Here is a 17,994-nt window from a genome sequence, read left to right on the forward strand (position 1 = left end):
GTCTCATTTTGGTCAAAATGTCTCATTATGTGGTCATTTCATATTCCAGAAATCTCCTATACAGTCATAGTAAAAAAAATAATAATAATATTAACTTGCTCAGCTGTGTGGACAAATATCATAAATCTCCTTTCTATGTAATTATGAATTGACCATAACAAACATGGTGATAAGGAAATGGCCTCTTACATATTTGGTTGCCATGGCGCTAGAACGTCAATCTGTACGTTCTTACGCAATGTAGAGTTCAAAATACTTATTGTCCCCATAGACATGTCTATGATTGTCCCAATGTCAGACTTACAGAGATCTAAACACCTCATCTGTTTCAGATATTTCACTTCCGGTCTCTCTTGCCGTAATCCGTTTTGCTGCTAACTGTTAAACTATACATCAGATAAACTGGTTTGGGACACCTGTCATTCTCCGTTATTATCTCTAGAGATTAGAACGAGTTCCTTAATCTGTCAAACCAACCGACCTATGAGGGGGCTAAATACTGCTACCAATCACGAGCCGGCGTTTCTGTCCAATCAGATCGTGAGAGCATTACTCGTGGCGAATGGGACGTTTTCAATGAGAATGTTGCAGCCAATCAACGCAGCCGCTGGCTCTCGGCGGGTTCTCCCAGGAAGCGAGAGCCGGGAGGCTTGGCAGCCATGTCCGGGGATCATGGAGGGGATCCGGGGTACGGGCTGTGCGGGGTATCCGTACTCTGCTGTCTGACCCTAGCCTGCTCGTACGTGGGCAGTTTGTACGTATGGAGGAACGACCTGCCCAGGTAAATGTACAGCGCAGACATGGCGGCAGGATGAGGCCGGGTAACATGTAAAGCTGTACCTCTGAGCAGCTGGAATGCGGCCATGTAGGGGCACTCTAACTCCCATTCATATAGCAGGCTGCGGGAGTTGGGATCTAGCAATGAAAGACTACAACTCCCATCACTGGGACCTGTGGCTGCTACGACTGCAGTGGAGATGTCCATATACAGGTTACCTGGTAAAAGTGCTGCCCTGGAGTATGAAGCGTTCTCCTGCTAGTATGGAGCCTTCAGCTGCTGCTGGGCGGTATGGAGCCTTCAGCTGCTGCTGGGCGGTATGGAGCCTTCAGCTGCTGCTGCCACTATCTAGGGCAGGGGTAGGCAACCTTCGGCACTTCAGATGTTGTGGACTACAGCCCCATAATGCTCTTACACCTATAATGCTGGTAAAGCATCATGGGAGTTGTAGTCCAAAACATCTGGAGTGCCAAAGGTTGCCTATGACTGGTCTAGGGACTTTGCATAACTTGCAAACACCCCCAACAGTGACATCGCGGTGGGGGGTTCAGGCAAAGGTGTGTTTGTCTTGTCTGAACCTGTTCCTCGTGGGCACTGCAGTCTTTTTCCAGTCAGTCGTCTATAAGCGCCAGGAGCCCGTGTCACTGTTGTACTCTTGCGCATGCGTGAGATTACAGCATTGAGGTCTATGGAGGGCCCCATAGCATCATGTAATCCTTTGTAGACAGAGCCAATTCCCTGCAAACATCACTGGTGATGGCTGGGGGATTGACCCTTCTAAACGACCATAGCTCTGCGTCTCAATGTCTAGAAGTGAAGAGGAGGAAGAATATAGAGACAAAGTAGCCCCTACTTTTTTTCAGTATCTCTTTTGACTGGGTGGAATTTCAGTGAAATTACAACACAGCCAATATGAGTATTTCATAAAGCTTTTATCTTTATTAAATACTAATATTGCAGGGGGGTGGTGGGAGTGCTGCTTTAATAACGCAGGTTTCATTTGGGATGAGGTATGAATAAAATGCCCTTGCCTCCGTAGCACTTGTCCAGGGTTTTGATGCTCAGAGAGAAATGCTGGCTCCATGGAATTTTAGGAATTACATTTTTTTTTTCAATGTTTGCTATGACAGACATGCATAATTTTGATGAATTATCTAATTCGATAGCTTTGAATGATAGTTACCTTACTCCACAGGCTGAAAAAAAAGCAGGTGAATATGATTTTTAATATTTACCTGCTTCTTTTTATGCTTTTCACACCAACTCTGATCTAATTTATTTGTGCTATCCCTAAGAATGCTGTAAAAGTGCATTGCCATGCCTGACAGTCACATGTGCAGTTGGAAGATCTAGACGGTTGGAGAGAGGCAGTCTAATCGGTGTGTAGGGTTTCTTTTTCCCTGCTGTGTTGGTCAGTGCAGAGAGAATCAGGAGTTCCTTGCTGCACACAGTGATGCCCTGTTTCTATCATTAGTGCACTGTTCTAAAACTGAGATGGGTGGATAAGATGGTGTGGCTGGAGAAACACCCCTAGCTCAGAGGTGTGCCCATCAATGCAATCTGACCATGTTTATAAACATTAATTACATATTTTTTCTTGCTTTATTTTGTCTTGTATATTTGTTTCAAAGTGTTTGCTTGCTGGTTAAAAAAGAAAATGTAAAATGATGCATGTTCCTTCATGGACAACCAGGCTCAAAATAACCTGCCCCATTACTTTCATTCTATCCCTTCTGACCTGTCTGGAAGGAATTTAATTTGATAATGCTTAAACTACACGTCTGCATTATCCGTTTGGCTAAAGAGGAAGCATGCTGTGAATGCTGATTTGTGTCCAACTGTTCAAAAATGGCAGACAGAAAACAAACTGTGGGACAACCCCATAGATGTATAGCACCAACTAAGGCAATGCTGTAATTTTATTTTAAAGTAATAATCAATATGTTTTCTTACAATGTATCCACAAAGGGATCACCCGGCTGTCATAAAGAGGCGGTTTACCAGTGTACTGATTGTGTCCTCCTTGTCCCCTCTGTTTTTATGTTTGTGGAAGGAGCTGACTGGTATCAAGGTAAGTGTGACACTGTTGTTCTAATGTAGGTGGCATTTTAGAGCAACTCATTTTTTTTATTTTAACATAGCAAGTACACAGTGTTGATTAAAGAGGGATTTTTCAATTTTATGCTTTAAGGAATACTATAATGTTAAAGTACAAACGTGTTCCAAATACACTAGTGCTCTACTAACTATTTAGAAAACCCACTTACCTTTAAGGCATTAAGTCTTGGCCCCATGCGATCAAGCCTCCTCCCAATGAATATTTATATTGCATAGACAATGGCCAGACACACATCATCCTGACTAGATGCTACTGAAGCCAATTACCATCCAAAAAGAAGGGCAATCATGGGTCTTCCATAACATATTCAGACTTTTATAATTTAAGGGATATTATAGTCACTAGAAAACAGTGTTTACATTACAGCCTTGGGACACCTCCAGTGGTCACTCCTCAGATGGCTGCTAGAGGTGTGTCCTGGGGCCCTTTGCATGGAGACACTGAACTTTCTTCATAGAGATGCATTGACTCATTGATGAGGAGATGCTGATTAGCCAGGGTGCCGTTTAGCTCTGCCCACCAGGCATGCCTCCTTGGCTGAGATCATCAGACTTGACATTCTCCGCCAATCCATTGCTTTCCTATGGGAAAGCATTGTGATTGGCTGAGATCATCACTTCTGATGTCAGCCAAGAAGGCAGATATGGGGCAGAACCAGCACTGCGCAATAAAGGTAAGATTTTACTGTGCTCTAGCTGGGTACCTCCGCCAAGCTTGCTTTCTAGCTAGAACCGGGACATTCGTAGTGCTTCAGCCCCTAGCCGCCGTAGCTTGGCTGGGGTCTTTTCCGAAGTGTCCCACCCTGAAAGTCCTGTTAAGTGATTAAGCTTTCCTGCAAAGAATATAGCTGTCTCACCCAAACACTTGCCAAGATTTAGTGAGGGGTGAAGTAGAATTTATTTTATTGAACACAACAGGGGGTTATCAAACAAAACAATACAAGTCACTCCTTGGTGTCTAGGACAGAATTGGGTCAAGAGTCCATAATTGAATTACCTGCCTGTCACCAAAATCCATTGCACAATAGCTATTGTGTAATAAACAAATTATCTTTGCTTCTGTTTTAGCTTTTATTTATATATATATATATACATATATATACACAGACACGCAAACGCAATTATCTCCCATAGTACAAGAAAACTCCTAAAACACATATAATACTATACAGCAGATGAAAGGGGTCTCTGGAACAATGGGAAAACTCCCTTCTGGAAAAACAACAAGGAAAGGGCGGGTGGGAGAAGAACTAACAAACTAATACACTACACACCCTGTACCTATAATGAGCACAGGGTGACTAAATCATAGGAGTAATCTGGGGCCCTACATAAAGTGTCCATCTTCAGCCCCCCAGTGATGGTGACTACAATCACATTTACTATATTTGGGGGAGACCAGTGGGGCATGATGATGTTTTATACTTTATAGGATCAGGAATACCGTATATACTCGAGTATAAGCCGACCCGAATATAAGCCGAGGCCCCTAATTTTACCCCAAAAAACTGGGAAAACTTATTGACTCGAGTATAAGACTAGGGTGGGAAATGCAGCAGCTGCTGGTAAATTTCTAAATAAAATTAGATCCTTAAAAAATTATATTAATTGAATATTTATTTACAGTGTGTGTATATAATGAATGCAGTGTGTGTGTATGAGAATGCAGTGTGTGTGTGTATGAGAATGCAGTGTGTGTGTGTATGAGAATGCAGTGTGTGTGTGTATGAGAATGCAGTGTGTGTGTATGAGAATGCAGTGTGTGTGTGTATGAGAATGCAGTGTGTGTGTGTATGAGAATGCAGTGTGTGTGTGTATGAGAATGCAGTGTGTGTGTGTATGAGAATGCAGTGTGTGTGTGTATGAGAATGCAGTGTGTGTGTGTATGAGAATGCAGTGTGTGTGTGTATGAGAATGCAGTGTGTGTGTGTATGAGAATGCAGTGTGTGTGTGTATGAGAATGCAGTGTGTGTGTGTATGAGAATGCAGTGTGTGTGTGTATGAGAATGCAGTGTGTGTGTGTATGAGAATGCAGTGTGTGTGTGTATGAGAATGCAGTGTGTGTGTGTGTATGAGAATGCAGTGTGTGTGTGTGTATGAGAATGCAGTGTGTGTGTGTATGAGAATGCAGTGTGTGTGTGTGTATGAGAATGCAGTGTGTGTGTGTGTATGAGAATGCAGTGTGTGTGAGAATGCAGTGTGTGTGTGTGTGTGAGAATGCAGTGTGTGTGTGTGTGTGAGAATGCAGTGTGTGTGTGTGTGTGAGAATGCAGTGTGTGTGTGTGTGAGAATGCAGTGTGTGTGTGTGTGTGAGAATGCAGTGTGTGTGTGTATGAGAATGCAGTGTGTGTGTGTATGAGAATGCAGTGTGTGTGTGTATGAGAATGCAGTGTGTGTGTGTATGAGAATGCAGTGTGTGTGTGTATGAGAATGCAGTGTGTGTGTGTATGAGAATGCAGTGTGTGTGTGTATGAGAATGCAGTGTGTGTGTGTGTATGAGAATGCAGTGTGTGTGTGTGTATGAGAATGCAGTGTGTGTGTGTGTATGAGAATGCAGTGTGTGTGTGTGTATGAGAATGCAGTGTGTGTGTGTGTATGAGAATGCAGTGTGTGTGTGTGTATGAGAATGCAGTGTGTGTGTGTGTATGAGAATGCAGTGTGTGTGTGTGTATGAGAATGCAGTGTGTGTGTGTGTATGAGAATGCAGTGTGTGTATGAGAATGCAGTGTGTGTGTGTGAGAATGCAGTGTGTGTGTGTGAATGCAGTGTGTGTGTGTGTGAGAATGCAGTGTGTGTGTGTGTGAGAATGCAGTGTGTGTGTGTGTGAGAATGCAGTGTGTGTGTGTGTGAGAATGCAGTGTGTGTGTGTGTGAGAATGCAGTGTGTGTGTGTGTGAGAATGCAGTGTGTGTGTGTGTGAGAATGCAGTGTGTGTGAGAATGCAGTGTGTGTGTGTGTGTGAGAATGCAGTGTGTGTGTGTGTGAGAATGCAGTGTGTGTGTGTGTGAGAGTGCAGTGTGTGTGTGTGTGAGAGTGCAGTGTGTGTGTGTGTGAGAATGCTGTGTGTGTGTGTGTGAGAGTGCAGTGTGTGTGTGTGAGAGTGCAGTGTGTGTGTGTGTGAGAGTGCAGTGTGTGTGTGTGTGTGAGAGTGCAGTGTGTGTGTGTGTGTGAGAGTGCAGTGTGTGTGTGTGTATGAGAGTGCTGTGTGTGTGTGTGTGTATGAGAATGCTGTGTGTGTGTGTGTGTATGAGAATGCTGTGTGTGTGTGTGTATGAGAATGCAGTGTGTGTGTGTGTATGAGAATGCAGTGTGTGTGAGAATGCAGTGTGTGTGTGTGTGTGAGAATGCAGTGTGTGTGTGTGTGAGAATGCAGTGTGTGTGTGTGTGAGAATGCAGTGTGTGTGTGTGAGAATGCAGTGTGTGTGTGTGTGAGAATGCAGTGTGTGTGTGTGAGAATGCAGTGTGTGTGTGTGAGAATGCAGTGTGTGTGAGAATGCAGTGTGTGTGTGTGAGAATGCAGTGTGTGTGTGTGTGTGTGTGTGTGTGTGAGAATGCAGTGTGTGTGTGTGTGTGAGAATGCAGTGTGTGTGTGTGTGAGAGTGCAGTGTGTGTGTGTGTGTGAGAATGCAGTGTGTGTGTGTGTGAGAATGCAGTGTGTGTGTGTGTGAGAATGCAGTGTGTGTGTGTGTGAGAATGCAGTGTGTGTGTGTGTGAGAATGCAGTGTGTGTGTGTGTGAGAATGCAGTGTGTGTGTGTATGAGAATGCAGTGTGTGTGTGTATGAGAATGCAGTGTGTGTGTGTGTATGAGAATGCAGTGTGTGTGTGTGTATGAGAATGCAGTGTGTGTGAGAATGCAGTGTGTGTGTGTGTGTGAGAATGCAGTGTGTGTGTGTGTGTGAGAATGCAGTGTGTGTGTGTGTGTGAGAATGCAGTGTGTGTGTGTGTGAGAATGCAGTGTGTGTGTGTGTGTGAGAATGCAGTGTGTGTGTGTATGAGAATGCAGTGTGTGTGTGTATGAGAATGCAGTGTGTGTGTGTATGAGAATGCAGTGTGTGTGTGTATGAGAATGCAGTGTGTGTGTGTATGAGAATGCAGTGTGTGTGTGTATGAGAATGCAGTGTGTGTGTGTATGAGAATGCAGTGTGTGTGTGTGTGTATGAGAATGCAGTGTGTGTGTGTGTATGAGAATGCAGTGTGTGTGTGTGTATGAGAATGCAGTGTGTGTGTGTGTGTATGAGAATGCAGTGTGTGTGTGTGTATGAGAATGCAGTGTGTGTGTGTGTATGAGAATGCAGTGTGTGTGTGTGTGTATGAGAATGCAGTGTGTGTGTGTGAGAATGCAGTGTGTGTGTGTGAATGCAGTGTGTGTGTGTGAATGCAGTGTGTGTGTGTGTGAGAATGCAGTGTGTGTGTGTGTGAGAATGCAGTGTGTGTGTGTGTGAGAATGCAGTGTGTGTGTGTGTGAGAATGCAGTGTGTGTGTGTGTGAGAATGCAGTGTGTGTGTGTGTGAGAATGCAGTGTGTGTGTGTGTGAGAATGCAGTGTGTGTGAGAATGCAGTGTGTGTGTGTGTGTGAGAATGCAGTGTGTGTGTGTGTGTGAGAATGCAGTGTGTGTGTGTGTGAGAGTGCAGTGTGTGTGTGTGTGAGAGTGCAGTGTGTGTGTGTGTGAGAATGCTGTGTGTGTGTGTGTGAGAGTGCAGTGTGTGTGTGTGAGAGTGCAGTGTGTGTGTGTGTGAGAGTGCAGTGTGTGTGTGTGTGTGAGAGTGCAGTGTGTGTGTGTGTGTGAGAGTGCAGTGTGTGTGTGTGTATGAGAGTGCTGTGTGTGTGTGTGTGTATGAGAATGCTGTGTGTGTGTGTGTGTATGAGAATGCTGTGTGTGTGTGTGTATGAGAATGCAGTGTGTGTGTGTGTATGAGAATGCAGTGTGTGTGAGAATGCAGTGTGTGTGTGTGTGTGAGAATGCAGTGTGTGTGTGTGTGTGAGAATGCAGTGTGTGTGTGTGTGAGAATGCAGTGTGTGTGTGTGTGAGAATGCAGTGTGTGTGTGTGAGAATGCAGTGTGTGTGTGTGTGAGAATGCAGTGTGTGTGTGAGAATGCAGTGTGTGTGAGAATGCAGTGTGTGTGTGTGAGAATGCAGTGTGTGTGTGTGTGTGTGTGTGTGTGTGAGAATGCAGTGTGTGTGTGTGTGAGAATGCAGTGTGTGTGTGTGTGAGAGTGCAGTGTGTGTGTGTGTGTGAGAATGCAGTGTGTGTGTGTGTGAGAATGCAGTGTGTGTGTGTGTGAGAATGCAGTGTGTGTGTGTGTGTGAGAATGCAGTGTGTGTGTGTGTGAGAATGCAGTGTGTGTGTGTGTGAGAGTGCAGTGTGTGTGTGTGTATGAGAATGCTGTGTGTGTGTGTGTGTGTGTGTGTGTGTGTGTGTGTGTGAGAATGCAGTGTGTGTGTGTGAGAGTGCTGTGTGTGTGTGTGTGTGTATGAGAATGCTGTGTGTGTGTGTGTGTATGAGAATGCTGTGTGTGTGTGTGTGTATGAGAATGCTGTGTGTGTGTGTGTGTATGAGAATGCTGTGTGTGTGTATGAGAGTGCTGTGTGTGTGTGTGTGTGTGTGTATGAGAATGCTGTGTGTGTGTGTGTGTATGAGAATGCTGTGTGTGTGTGTGTGTATGAGAATGCTGTGTGTGTGTGTGTGTGTGTATGAGAATGCTGTGTGTGTGTGTGTGTGTGTATGAGAGTGCTGTGTGTGTGTGTGTATGAGAGTGCTGTGTGTGTGTGTATGAGAGTGCTGTGTGTGTGTGTGTATGAGAGTGCTGTGTGTGTGTGTATGAGAGTGCTGTGTGTGTGTGTGTATGAGAGTGCTGTGTGTGTGTGTGTGTGTGTGTGTGTGTATGAGAGTGCTGTGTGTGTGTGTGTGTGTGTGTATGAGAATGCTGTGTGTGTGTGTATGAGAATGCTGTGTGTGTGTGTGTATGAGAATGCTGTGTGTGTGTGTATGAGAATGCTGTGTGTGTGTGTGTGTGTGTATGAGAATGCTGTGTGTGTGTGTATGAGAATGCTGTGTGTGTGTGTGTGTGTGTGTATGAGAATGCTGTGTGTGTGTGTATGAGAATGCTGTGTGTGTGTGTGTGTGTGTGTATGAGAATGCTGTGTGTGTGTGTGTGTGTGTGTATGAGAATGCTGTGTGTGTGTGTGTGTGTGTGTATGAGAATGCTGTGTGTGTGTGTGTGTGTATGAGAATGCTGTGTGTGTGTGTGTGTGTATGAGAATGGTGTGTGTGTGTGTGTGTGTGTGTGTGTGAATGCTGTGTGTGTGTGTGTGTGTATGAGAATGGTGTGTGTGTGTGAATGCTGTGTGTGTGTGTGTGTGAATGCTGTGTGTGTGTGTGTGTGTGTGAATGCTGTGTGTGTGTGTGTGAATGCTGTGTGTGTGTGTGTGTGAATGCTGTGTGTGTGTGTATGAGAATGCTGTGTGTGTGTGTGTGTGTGTGTATGAGAATGCTGTGTGTGTGTGTGTGTGTAATGCAGCGTGTGATGCAGAGCCTTGGTGGGGGTGGGCATTTTTATTTTTTAATTATTATTTTATTATTTTTTTATTTTATTTTTTTATTTGTATTTTTTTATTATTATTAAGATATATACATTTTTTTTGTCCCCCCTCCCTGCTTGCTAGCTGGCCAGGGAGGGGGGCTCTCCTTCCCTGGTGGTCCAGTGGATGGGCACTGTGTAGGAGGGGGCTGTGGGGGCTGCAGAGAGATGTTACATGCCTTTCCTGCAGCTCCTGTCAGCTCTCTCCTCCTCCGCCGGTCCGTTCAGCACCTCGGTCAGCTCCCAGTGTAAATCTCGCGAGAGCCGCGGCTCTCGCGAGATTTACACTGTGAGCTGACAGTAGAGCTGAACGGACCGGCGGAGGAGGAGAGAGCTGACAGGAGCTGCAGGAAAGGTAAGTAACATCTCTCTGCAGCCCCCACAGCCCCCAGTCTGTATTATGGCAATGCAAATTGCCATAATACAGACAATTGACTCGAGTATAAGCCGAGTTGGGGTTTTTCAGCACAAAAAACGTGCTGAAAAACTCTGCTTATACTCGAGTATATACGGTATATGTTTGTGTTCCTGACCTTATAGTGTTCATTTAACTAAAGTCAAGCAGTGGAGCACATGGATACATCAATGTTTCAGTCATCAGTGGAACTTTTATGAAGGTCCCTTATCAAAACTTTGCATTAGATACATAATCTACTAAATATTCTTGTGCTCTTACTTTTGGATGGAATTTAGGTCATGTAGGTGCTACCAATAGTGTTATCTGCTAAAGCGTGACTTGTAAAGAAATCAAGGTGAATTTCAAAGTAGCCAAACTGAAAGAATTCTCCAAGTCCGCTTTGCTTCCGGTTTTGCTACTTTTGCCTTAAAGGGACACTATAGGCACCAAAACAACTTTAACTGAATGAAGTCTAACTGCTCAATTTTCGGCCAGTTAGGAATTAAAGGGAAACTACAGTGCTAGGAAAACAAAGCACCCCCTCCACTCCTACCTCGCCGATGACATCCAGCAGGGGGAACTAATTAATGCACATGCACAACAATGGCTGCGCTCACACTATTACTTCCCCCATTACTATGGGGGTGTCGGGTGATGCTGGATTTCCTCATGCATAGCGTGCGAACGTCCAGCCTCAGACGACCAAAAGTTTCTCTATTAACTGTCTGGTAGACACCCACTAGAGGTGGGTTATTTTAAAAACTGCAATAATTAGCTTTGCAGGGTTGGGACGTTCACTCAGACCACATCAATGAGCTGACGTGATCTGACTGCCTATAATGTCCCTTTAAATCACTTTGTTTATGCTACCATAGTCACACCTCCCTGCATGTGACTGACGCAGCCTTCTTGAACACTTCCTGAAGTCTGTTTAATTTATAATTTCTTATCTCTTGCTCTGTCAATAGCCTTCTAGACCCTTCAAAAGCTCCTATGTATGATTTAAAGTTAAATTTACAGAGCGAGATTAAAAACTCTAAAACAACCATGTTCTTGTGAGACTTTGCTGAATACAAATATGTGCATTTTATTGTAGTACAAGCTAACAGTATTATGACATTTACAGCTAAAATATCAGATGGAACTACAGTTTAAAAAAAAATCAATTTCTCAGTTGTGTGTTTTTTTTTATTTTAATTTTTTTCCATAATAAATTTGATTCATATATGAATAGTTCATGGGAAATTAAAGTCCTGTTTCTCCTGAATAAAATTATATATAATAAGTGTGGGTGAATTCCAGTTGAACAGACATATAGCGCAAATTCCAGTTTTTGTTTACATTTTGTTTTGATCAGAACGTGTACTATTGACTCCGTCCTGAAGGGGTTAATTTTCTCTTCTTTGTAGACAGATGCACCACTACTTTCTCTCATGGGTTTTCGATTTGAGGGAATCCTTACCGCAACAGTATTACCCTTACTACTAACAATGGTAAGCCTGTGAAGTGTCATTGAATCAAATGTAACATCTAGATGGAATTTAACACCAGTTAATGTTTATTTTCATTTTTGCTTTCAGGTATTATTCCTTGGACCCCTTGTCCAACTCTCATTTGACTGCCCATGGAATTTTATTGATGGATTAAAAGTTGCTTTTGGTAAGTACCTTTGTGTTTAAATATGCTTTTGAATGTAGATGTTAAAGAGCAGGTGCTCATACGTAACCACTAGTATTGTGCAAATACAAGTGGTTACATAAAGCATTGTCTTTTCTGAGAAGTGCACTTAGGGCTGTGAAATCAAAGCTGCTCTTTATTTGATATCAGTGAGCTAGTCACAGCGGTACAATTTAGTAATACATGGGTTTTGTTCTGTAATGCTATGCTAAATTTGTAAACTCAAATTTGCTGCACCTTTTTAACATTAACTTTTTTTTTTTTTTTTTAAACCATAGATCCTCGATTCTGGATGCTGTGCGTGACTGACATGCTGTGGCTTCGTAACCAGGTGATTGCTCCTCTAACTGAGGAGCTGGTGTTCAGGGCATGCATGCTGCCAATGTTAGTTCCATGTACTGGTTCCGGCCCAGCCATCTTCACATGTCCCCTTTTCTTTGGCATTGGTGAGTATGGTATAAGTCAGTTTGTTTTTGTGTGGGTGTTTTGTTTTTTGTAACAAATATTATTTTATAGTGTACATAAAATGAATGCATAATGATGTACATGCCACTTTTTTACTACTTTTCAGAACCTGTTTGCACTCAGTGACACATTTTGTCTCTTATTAAAGCTGCACTGTCATGGCTGCATCTGTTGTTTTTTGTTTGTTTGTTTTACCATACCCCTAGGCCCCCTCATATTACCTTTTTTTTAACATCTTTATTTTGTGTCTGGACCTAGGTCCTGGGTGCCGCCATCTTTGTGTGGGTAGATGAAGGCCCTGTGGGATAAGTCACCTGCCCACACTAGATAGCGCTGTAAAATTCCCGAGCATGCCCACTTAACACTGGAGCTATTGTCTGAAATTCAGATGGGAATTTTTTCCATTCATTCGTCAGAAATCTCCTGAATGCCCCTACTCGCTATGCCCTAAAGGACAATGGAGAGGCGGGGGGGATGGATGGAAGGGAGAACCTATCTTCCTCCCCCCCCACCCATGAGCTACGGGTGGGGGCCCTAAATGACAATAAAGGGGAGACCTTGTGCATTATCCATAAATATAAATGTATGTTTTATGCAATAACTGAAATTTGCTTATTTTAATTTTTTATTTTTTTTTTCCAGCCCATTTCCATCATGTGATTGAACAACTCCGGTTTCGTCAGGCAACAGTTATCAGCATCTTTCTTTCAGCTGGTGTGTTGTTTTTTGTTTTTGTAATGGCTCAATAATTACCTTGACTTTTTCTTGCTTACGTTTTTTTAATTTCCCTTTTTCTGTTCCCCTTAGTTTCTATTCATATAAACTGACAAGTATTTCTTCTTTCCTTTTAGCTTTTCAGTTTTCATATACCGCAGTGTTTGGGGCATATACAGCATTTATATTTCTGAGGACTGGTAAGAATATATCAGTGATTAAAAAGACGTTGGCTTATTCTATGGGCTGTGGTGGCACAACTCTTTTGCATACAATGCCATCTGGATTTAGTGATAATGTTTGCACAGAACTGAACTGACAGCATATCAGAGAAATTTTCCAGTATGGCTATTTTGACCCTAAAAAGACACTATAAGCACCAAAAAAAAACAACCTTTAGCTTAATTGAAGGATTTTAGAGTATAGATCATGCCTAGCCACACCTCCTCTATATGTGATCTACACATTCTCTTCACAGATTTACTGTAAATAGAGATTAAATGTTTAAACTTCCTTTTGTGTACTTTATAATGTATGTCCTGCTCTGTTAATAGCCTGCTAGAGCCTATCTGTAATTAACATTGCTACGGGTAAAAACTTCTACAGAAAACACAATGTGCTGTCACATGATTGAAAATTAAACAATTTTCCTTCAAGCATTGTGTAAGTCACATCTGGGGGAGGTGTGGCTAGGGCCACATAAACAGAAATAAAAGGGATTTAACTCACGAATGGCAGAGAATTAAGCAGTTAGACTTCAGAGGCATGATCTATACACAAAAACCACTTAATTTAAGCCAAAGTTGTTCTTGTTTCCTTTCACATTTGAAACTCCCTTTGAATTCTCACTTTAGTGAAGAGCTTTTGGAAATAAAGTTCCACTGCTTAAACATCCAAAGGTTTCTCTGGCGTTACATCTCTGCCACAGATAAGACCAAAACACTTGAACATTTCTTTGTATTCGAAAACCATCACAAAGGCTCTAAAGAGTATTATGCTACACTGGCCCACTAGTTCAAGGAAGTAATTTGTTATGCCTCTTGGTGAGTCAGTTTGTCTAAATTTCTAATGGCAAGATCATGGCAACCTCTAGGATAGGCGCCACCATGAACCGACCTGCAACGTGGCCACCTGTTGACCCACTGTTTCTATTCTGGCTTATGTCCCATCCGTAAGTACAGAAGCACAATTTATAGGGAACATATACTTTTATTTTTATTTTTTTTATATAACATCCTGTTTTAATATGATATACACAATTTTTGGGACTCGGCTAAACATCTGTAAAGGGATAAAAATAAACCATATAGTGAAGTACAGTAAAGACACGGTTAACTCTGCGCTCCAGAAATGCACTCACAGAAATTGTAGGAGTTTTTGGCCCCGTGCGGTGCCTCCCCTGGTTAAGGCAAGGGGGGCTATCACTTTCTTGACCTCCATCCACCAATTGTATGGTCCAAAATATTTTCTGGAGGGGGAGAGGGGAAATTCCATTGCCAAGCATCACTGTAACCTAACATACATGTTGCATCTACCTCGTGTGGGTGGATTGAGTTGCCTATCTGTACGCATGCCGTAAATTTTCCACCCATTTAACACATTTGTAATTGTTTTTTAATTACTCTAACTACATATATTATTTATTTGTAGGGCACCTGATAGGCCCAGTCCTATGCCATTCCTTTTGCAACTACATTGGCTTTCCTGCTATTTTCTCAGCACTGGACCACCCCCGTTGTGCAACCATTCTTATTTTTTATTTTCTTGGGGTTGCACTTTTCTTTCTGATGCTCTACCCCATGACTGATCCTGTGTTGTATGGGGACATTCCAGTTTGTCACTTACTGGAAAAAGGATCTGCAGAATACCACTCCATTTGCTCTTGACAACACCAGCAAATGCAGCTTTGATTACTTCTCACAACTGAAGGGAGAAAGTACATATTTTTACCATCTGAAAGTGTTCAAGACTTGATTAAGCTAAATGAACTTCTTTTGATTCACTGGTGAATCTCTTACCATGAGTGGTGGGGCAAACTGACAAAGATGGTGCATTGAGTTTCTTTAAAGTCTAGAATTTTCTACTGAATGTTTAGAAAATATCTATTCTAATATTGTCCAGCAATGTAGAGAGAGAACATATCTTTTGGTATCTTCACTATGCACTCAGTTTTTGGGTGTACTGCTGCTCTTTCAAATCAAGCTGTTTGTATTGCCGGGCATGCCTCACAGTTAAGTCGCGTATATTTTTGGAACCAAAATTTTATTCCATAGTTGTCTATTTTTGTACATATTGTGTGGACCCAGAATTAAATTATTTTCATGTTTGGTGAACACAGTGATCATTTTCTTCAGCACAGAATATGTGTAACATTCTCACTCGGATATCTACAGAAAGCTCAAAATGCATGTTCTGTTCTCCACACATTTAATGTCTACATGACAGCATGATTTTGTTTATACATGCTAAATGAACATTGTTACAGACACTCCATGTAATATGCCTATACAATATATAAAATATTTTTTCTTCTTAATTGAAAAGCTCATAATCTTTAAGCAATATACTTTGTATTTTACCCGAGCTTTTCGATCACAAGAATAATGCGAGCGCACAAAAACCTAAGGCAGCTTTTTATATTTCTATTTTTGTAGAGTGCTAACATTTTACTTGAACAAGTAATGTGGACCGCTGTTTGTGTTTGATCTGGATCCACAGAGGGTCACATGCTTGATAATTAGTTGTTTGGTACTGTAGGATTACACTGAGTAGTCTAGAAATTGGCATTTTGAGAATTAAGAAAGCATTGAATGGCTATTTTGGTACAGTATATTATCTGGTCTGATTTTAGGTGGAGTGCTTTGTTACTAAACTAAGTGAAATATGTCTACACTTATTTAATATATACCAAGTTTGTTAATTTTATTGAGAAATAATGGCAACATCTAGAAGCTTGAATCTTATATTCAACTTGGACTAGTGAAAAATCCTGATTCTCTAGTTGTACCTTGAACAAAACTCTTATACCGGACAAACAAATACTCTAACATTGCTCAAGAAAATTATTTTAAAAAAATTACCGTAAATACGTGTTTGTGTATGTAAATATACACTCACGTGTTTAAATTACTAATCATCTCCTCAATGTACATTTGCTATGGTTGGTCATATTTTGAAACCCTTCATGAATTATTTAGCAGGAGCTTTTCCATCTAAATAAAGCTGGACCTGTTCTGGACATATGTTGGTTATGATGTTGACCTCATGACTTTTCTACTCTAGGGTGATTTGTATGTTTACAATAGCATGTCTATTACACAATCTCTGGTTCTATAGTGAAGTTTAAATAAACAGATACTCAGAATTTGAATGTAAGCATCAAATCCTAATATAGCCTGCAAGAAAAACAGGTACACCTGGAGTTATTACTGCTAACCTCTGACTTTTGAGAGAGAATATATATATATTCTATCTCTAATTTGCCAAAGCCCAACACTCGAGTATCTCACCTTCGTTTCTCTGCCTCTGTGTTCTTTAGCCCACACACAATTGCAAATGAGAGCACTCACATGACTTTTGTTACATCACAACACACTAAGAGAAGAGAACAAACAAAGCCAGAAAGGGAATGGATAGATCGAAACACTTCACCTTCAAGCTTTGAAATTGGAGCTTGAAGGTGAAATGTTTCGATCTATCTATTCCCTTTCTGGCTCTGTTTGTTTCTACCTAGGGGTTACCCCCCATTAACCAACAGCAACCTGACACATTCTCTCTATTCTTTCTATTATTCAGTATTCACAACACACTAGCTTTACGTGTCGTTTAAGGCCTGTGCAGTAAACGTTTAAAACAAAGTTTATTGCATTTCATCAGCACCAAGGCTCCCTCGGTGCAGCTTAGCTCTCAGTCTCTCACCACTGTTAAATTTAAGGCTCCAATGCTCCTCATGGAGGAGCATTGGGGATTTAATGCACATTTTTTTTTACTGTGTCAGTCTGTCACTGTGGAATCGCCTCTAGTGACGGTCGTATTGACAGCTGCAAGAGGTGTACTTAACCCTGCAATGTAAACACTGCCGTTTTAAAAAATAAAATTAAAGGCAATGTTTTACATTGCAGGGTAAAAAAAGGGGAGGGGTACTGTATCCAGACATTCAGATGAAGTGGTCTGGGTAACTATAGTGTCCCTTTAGGTGGGCAGAAATGTGTACACTTTGTTTTAGCTATTGTGTTGCTATGTAACGATAAAAAAACATTGTACTGTTTGAAACATCCTCTCATTTGCCACTATAAATACAATTATTTATTTAGTATTTGCAGAGGGGGGATGAGGGGACATTTACTTGCCTGTGAACTATGTAAACTAACTTCTGAATTTATTTACATCAAATTATTTCAAATGCTCCCAAATTAGCCCTCAATAGCTCAGGAAATAATTCCAAAATAATTAACCAAATAAGTAAAAATGGCCCTTTAGCTATGCAAACAGCTAGCAGATACAAAGCTTAAAAATAGGTGGGTGGGAGTTTCCTCTAACTGTAGACAAACGTATGATGGTTAATATTCTTAATGGAAATAGCAGCAGCTACTCACATTTTCACCCATGGTTAGACCATTCGTAACAGTATGTTTGTTGGGGGCGGTGTTCAGCATATCTAATATTGTCCAGCCCAACCTCATCACCCGTATACAGTAGGTTAAGAACTAATAAACTATTAGGAGTCCAGGACTCCTTCCATCCACTATATAGATGGGATCTACTTAAAGAGCAGCAGTCTCTCTCTGCCATTAATGAAACTCTATTTTAGTGCTGTATATTGATATTTTTGAGGAATGTCCTTATTTTTAATCTGGTTTAGCAGCTAGGTTTGGTCTCGCTTTGGTCGCTTTGGTTTGGTCTTGCTTTTCAACCTAACTTGACTGCTGTTGTGACATCAGTCAGATAAAAATGTGAAATTCAAGGAACACAAAAAACAAAACACGACACCGCATAAAACAATATATAATGAATTTTGAAAACTGTCCTCAGACATCAGGGAGATGAATCAGTCCGTTGGAAAATTTGAGACAACTTAAAGGAACACTATAGTCACCTAAATTACTTTAGCTAAATAAAGCAGTTTTAGTGTATAGATCATTCCCCTGCAATTTCACTGCTCAATTCACTGTCATTTAGGAGTTAAATCACTTAGTTTCTGTTTATGCAGCCCTAGCCACACCTTCCCTGGCTATGATTGACAGAGCCTGCATGAAAAAAAAACTG

General features: G+C 41.6%; 1 protein-coding gene across 2 annotated transcripts; it reads left to right on the forward strand.

Moving 5' to 3' along the window:
- The first annotated feature begins 581 nt into the window (after window positions 1–581).
- RCE1 (Ras converting CAAX endopeptidase 1) lies at window positions 582–15,062 on the forward strand. 2 transcript variants are annotated; one of them, XM_063437369.1, is made up of 8 exons: window positions 582–781; window positions 2,747–2,849; window positions 11,283–11,366; window positions 11,454–11,532; window positions 11,829–11,996; window positions 12,658–12,729; window positions 12,867–12,929; window positions 14,380–15,062. In XM_063437369.1, the coding sequence occupies exons 1-8, from the start codon at window positions 660–662 to the stop codon at window positions 14,613–14,615; spliced, it is 927 nt and encodes a 308-aa protein (XP_063293439.1). In that variant the 5' UTR covers window positions 582–659; the 3' UTR covers window positions 14,616–15,062. The 2 variants fall into 2 exon arrangements, with proteins under 2 accessions (XP_063293439.1, XP_063293440.1); XM_063437370.1 differs by having other exon boundaries at window positions 671–781; window positions 2,832–2,849.
- The last annotated feature ends 2,932 nt before the right edge of the window (window positions 15,063–17,994 follow it).

Source organism: Pelobates fuscus, chromosome 12, assembly GCF_036172605.1.
Source record: "Pelobates fuscus isolate aPelFus1 chromosome 12, aPelFus1.pri, whole genome shotgun sequence".
NCBI lineage: Eukaryota > Metazoa > Chordata > Amphibia > Anura > Pelobatidae > Pelobates > Pelobates fuscus.

Coding starts and splice junctions, on each gene's coding strand:
- RCE1 (XM_063437369.1), top strand. CDS start 660: ATGTCCGGGGATCATGGAGGGGATCCGGGGTACGGGCTGTGCGGGGTA. Junction 11,533..11,828: donor TGGATTAAAAGTTGCTTTTG/GTAAGTACCTTT, acceptor TTTAAACCATAG/ATCCTCGATTCTGGATGCTG. Junction 11,997..12,657: donor TCCCCTTTTCTTTGGCATTG/GTGAGTATGGTA, acceptor TTTTTTTTCCAG/CCCATTTCCATCATGTGATT.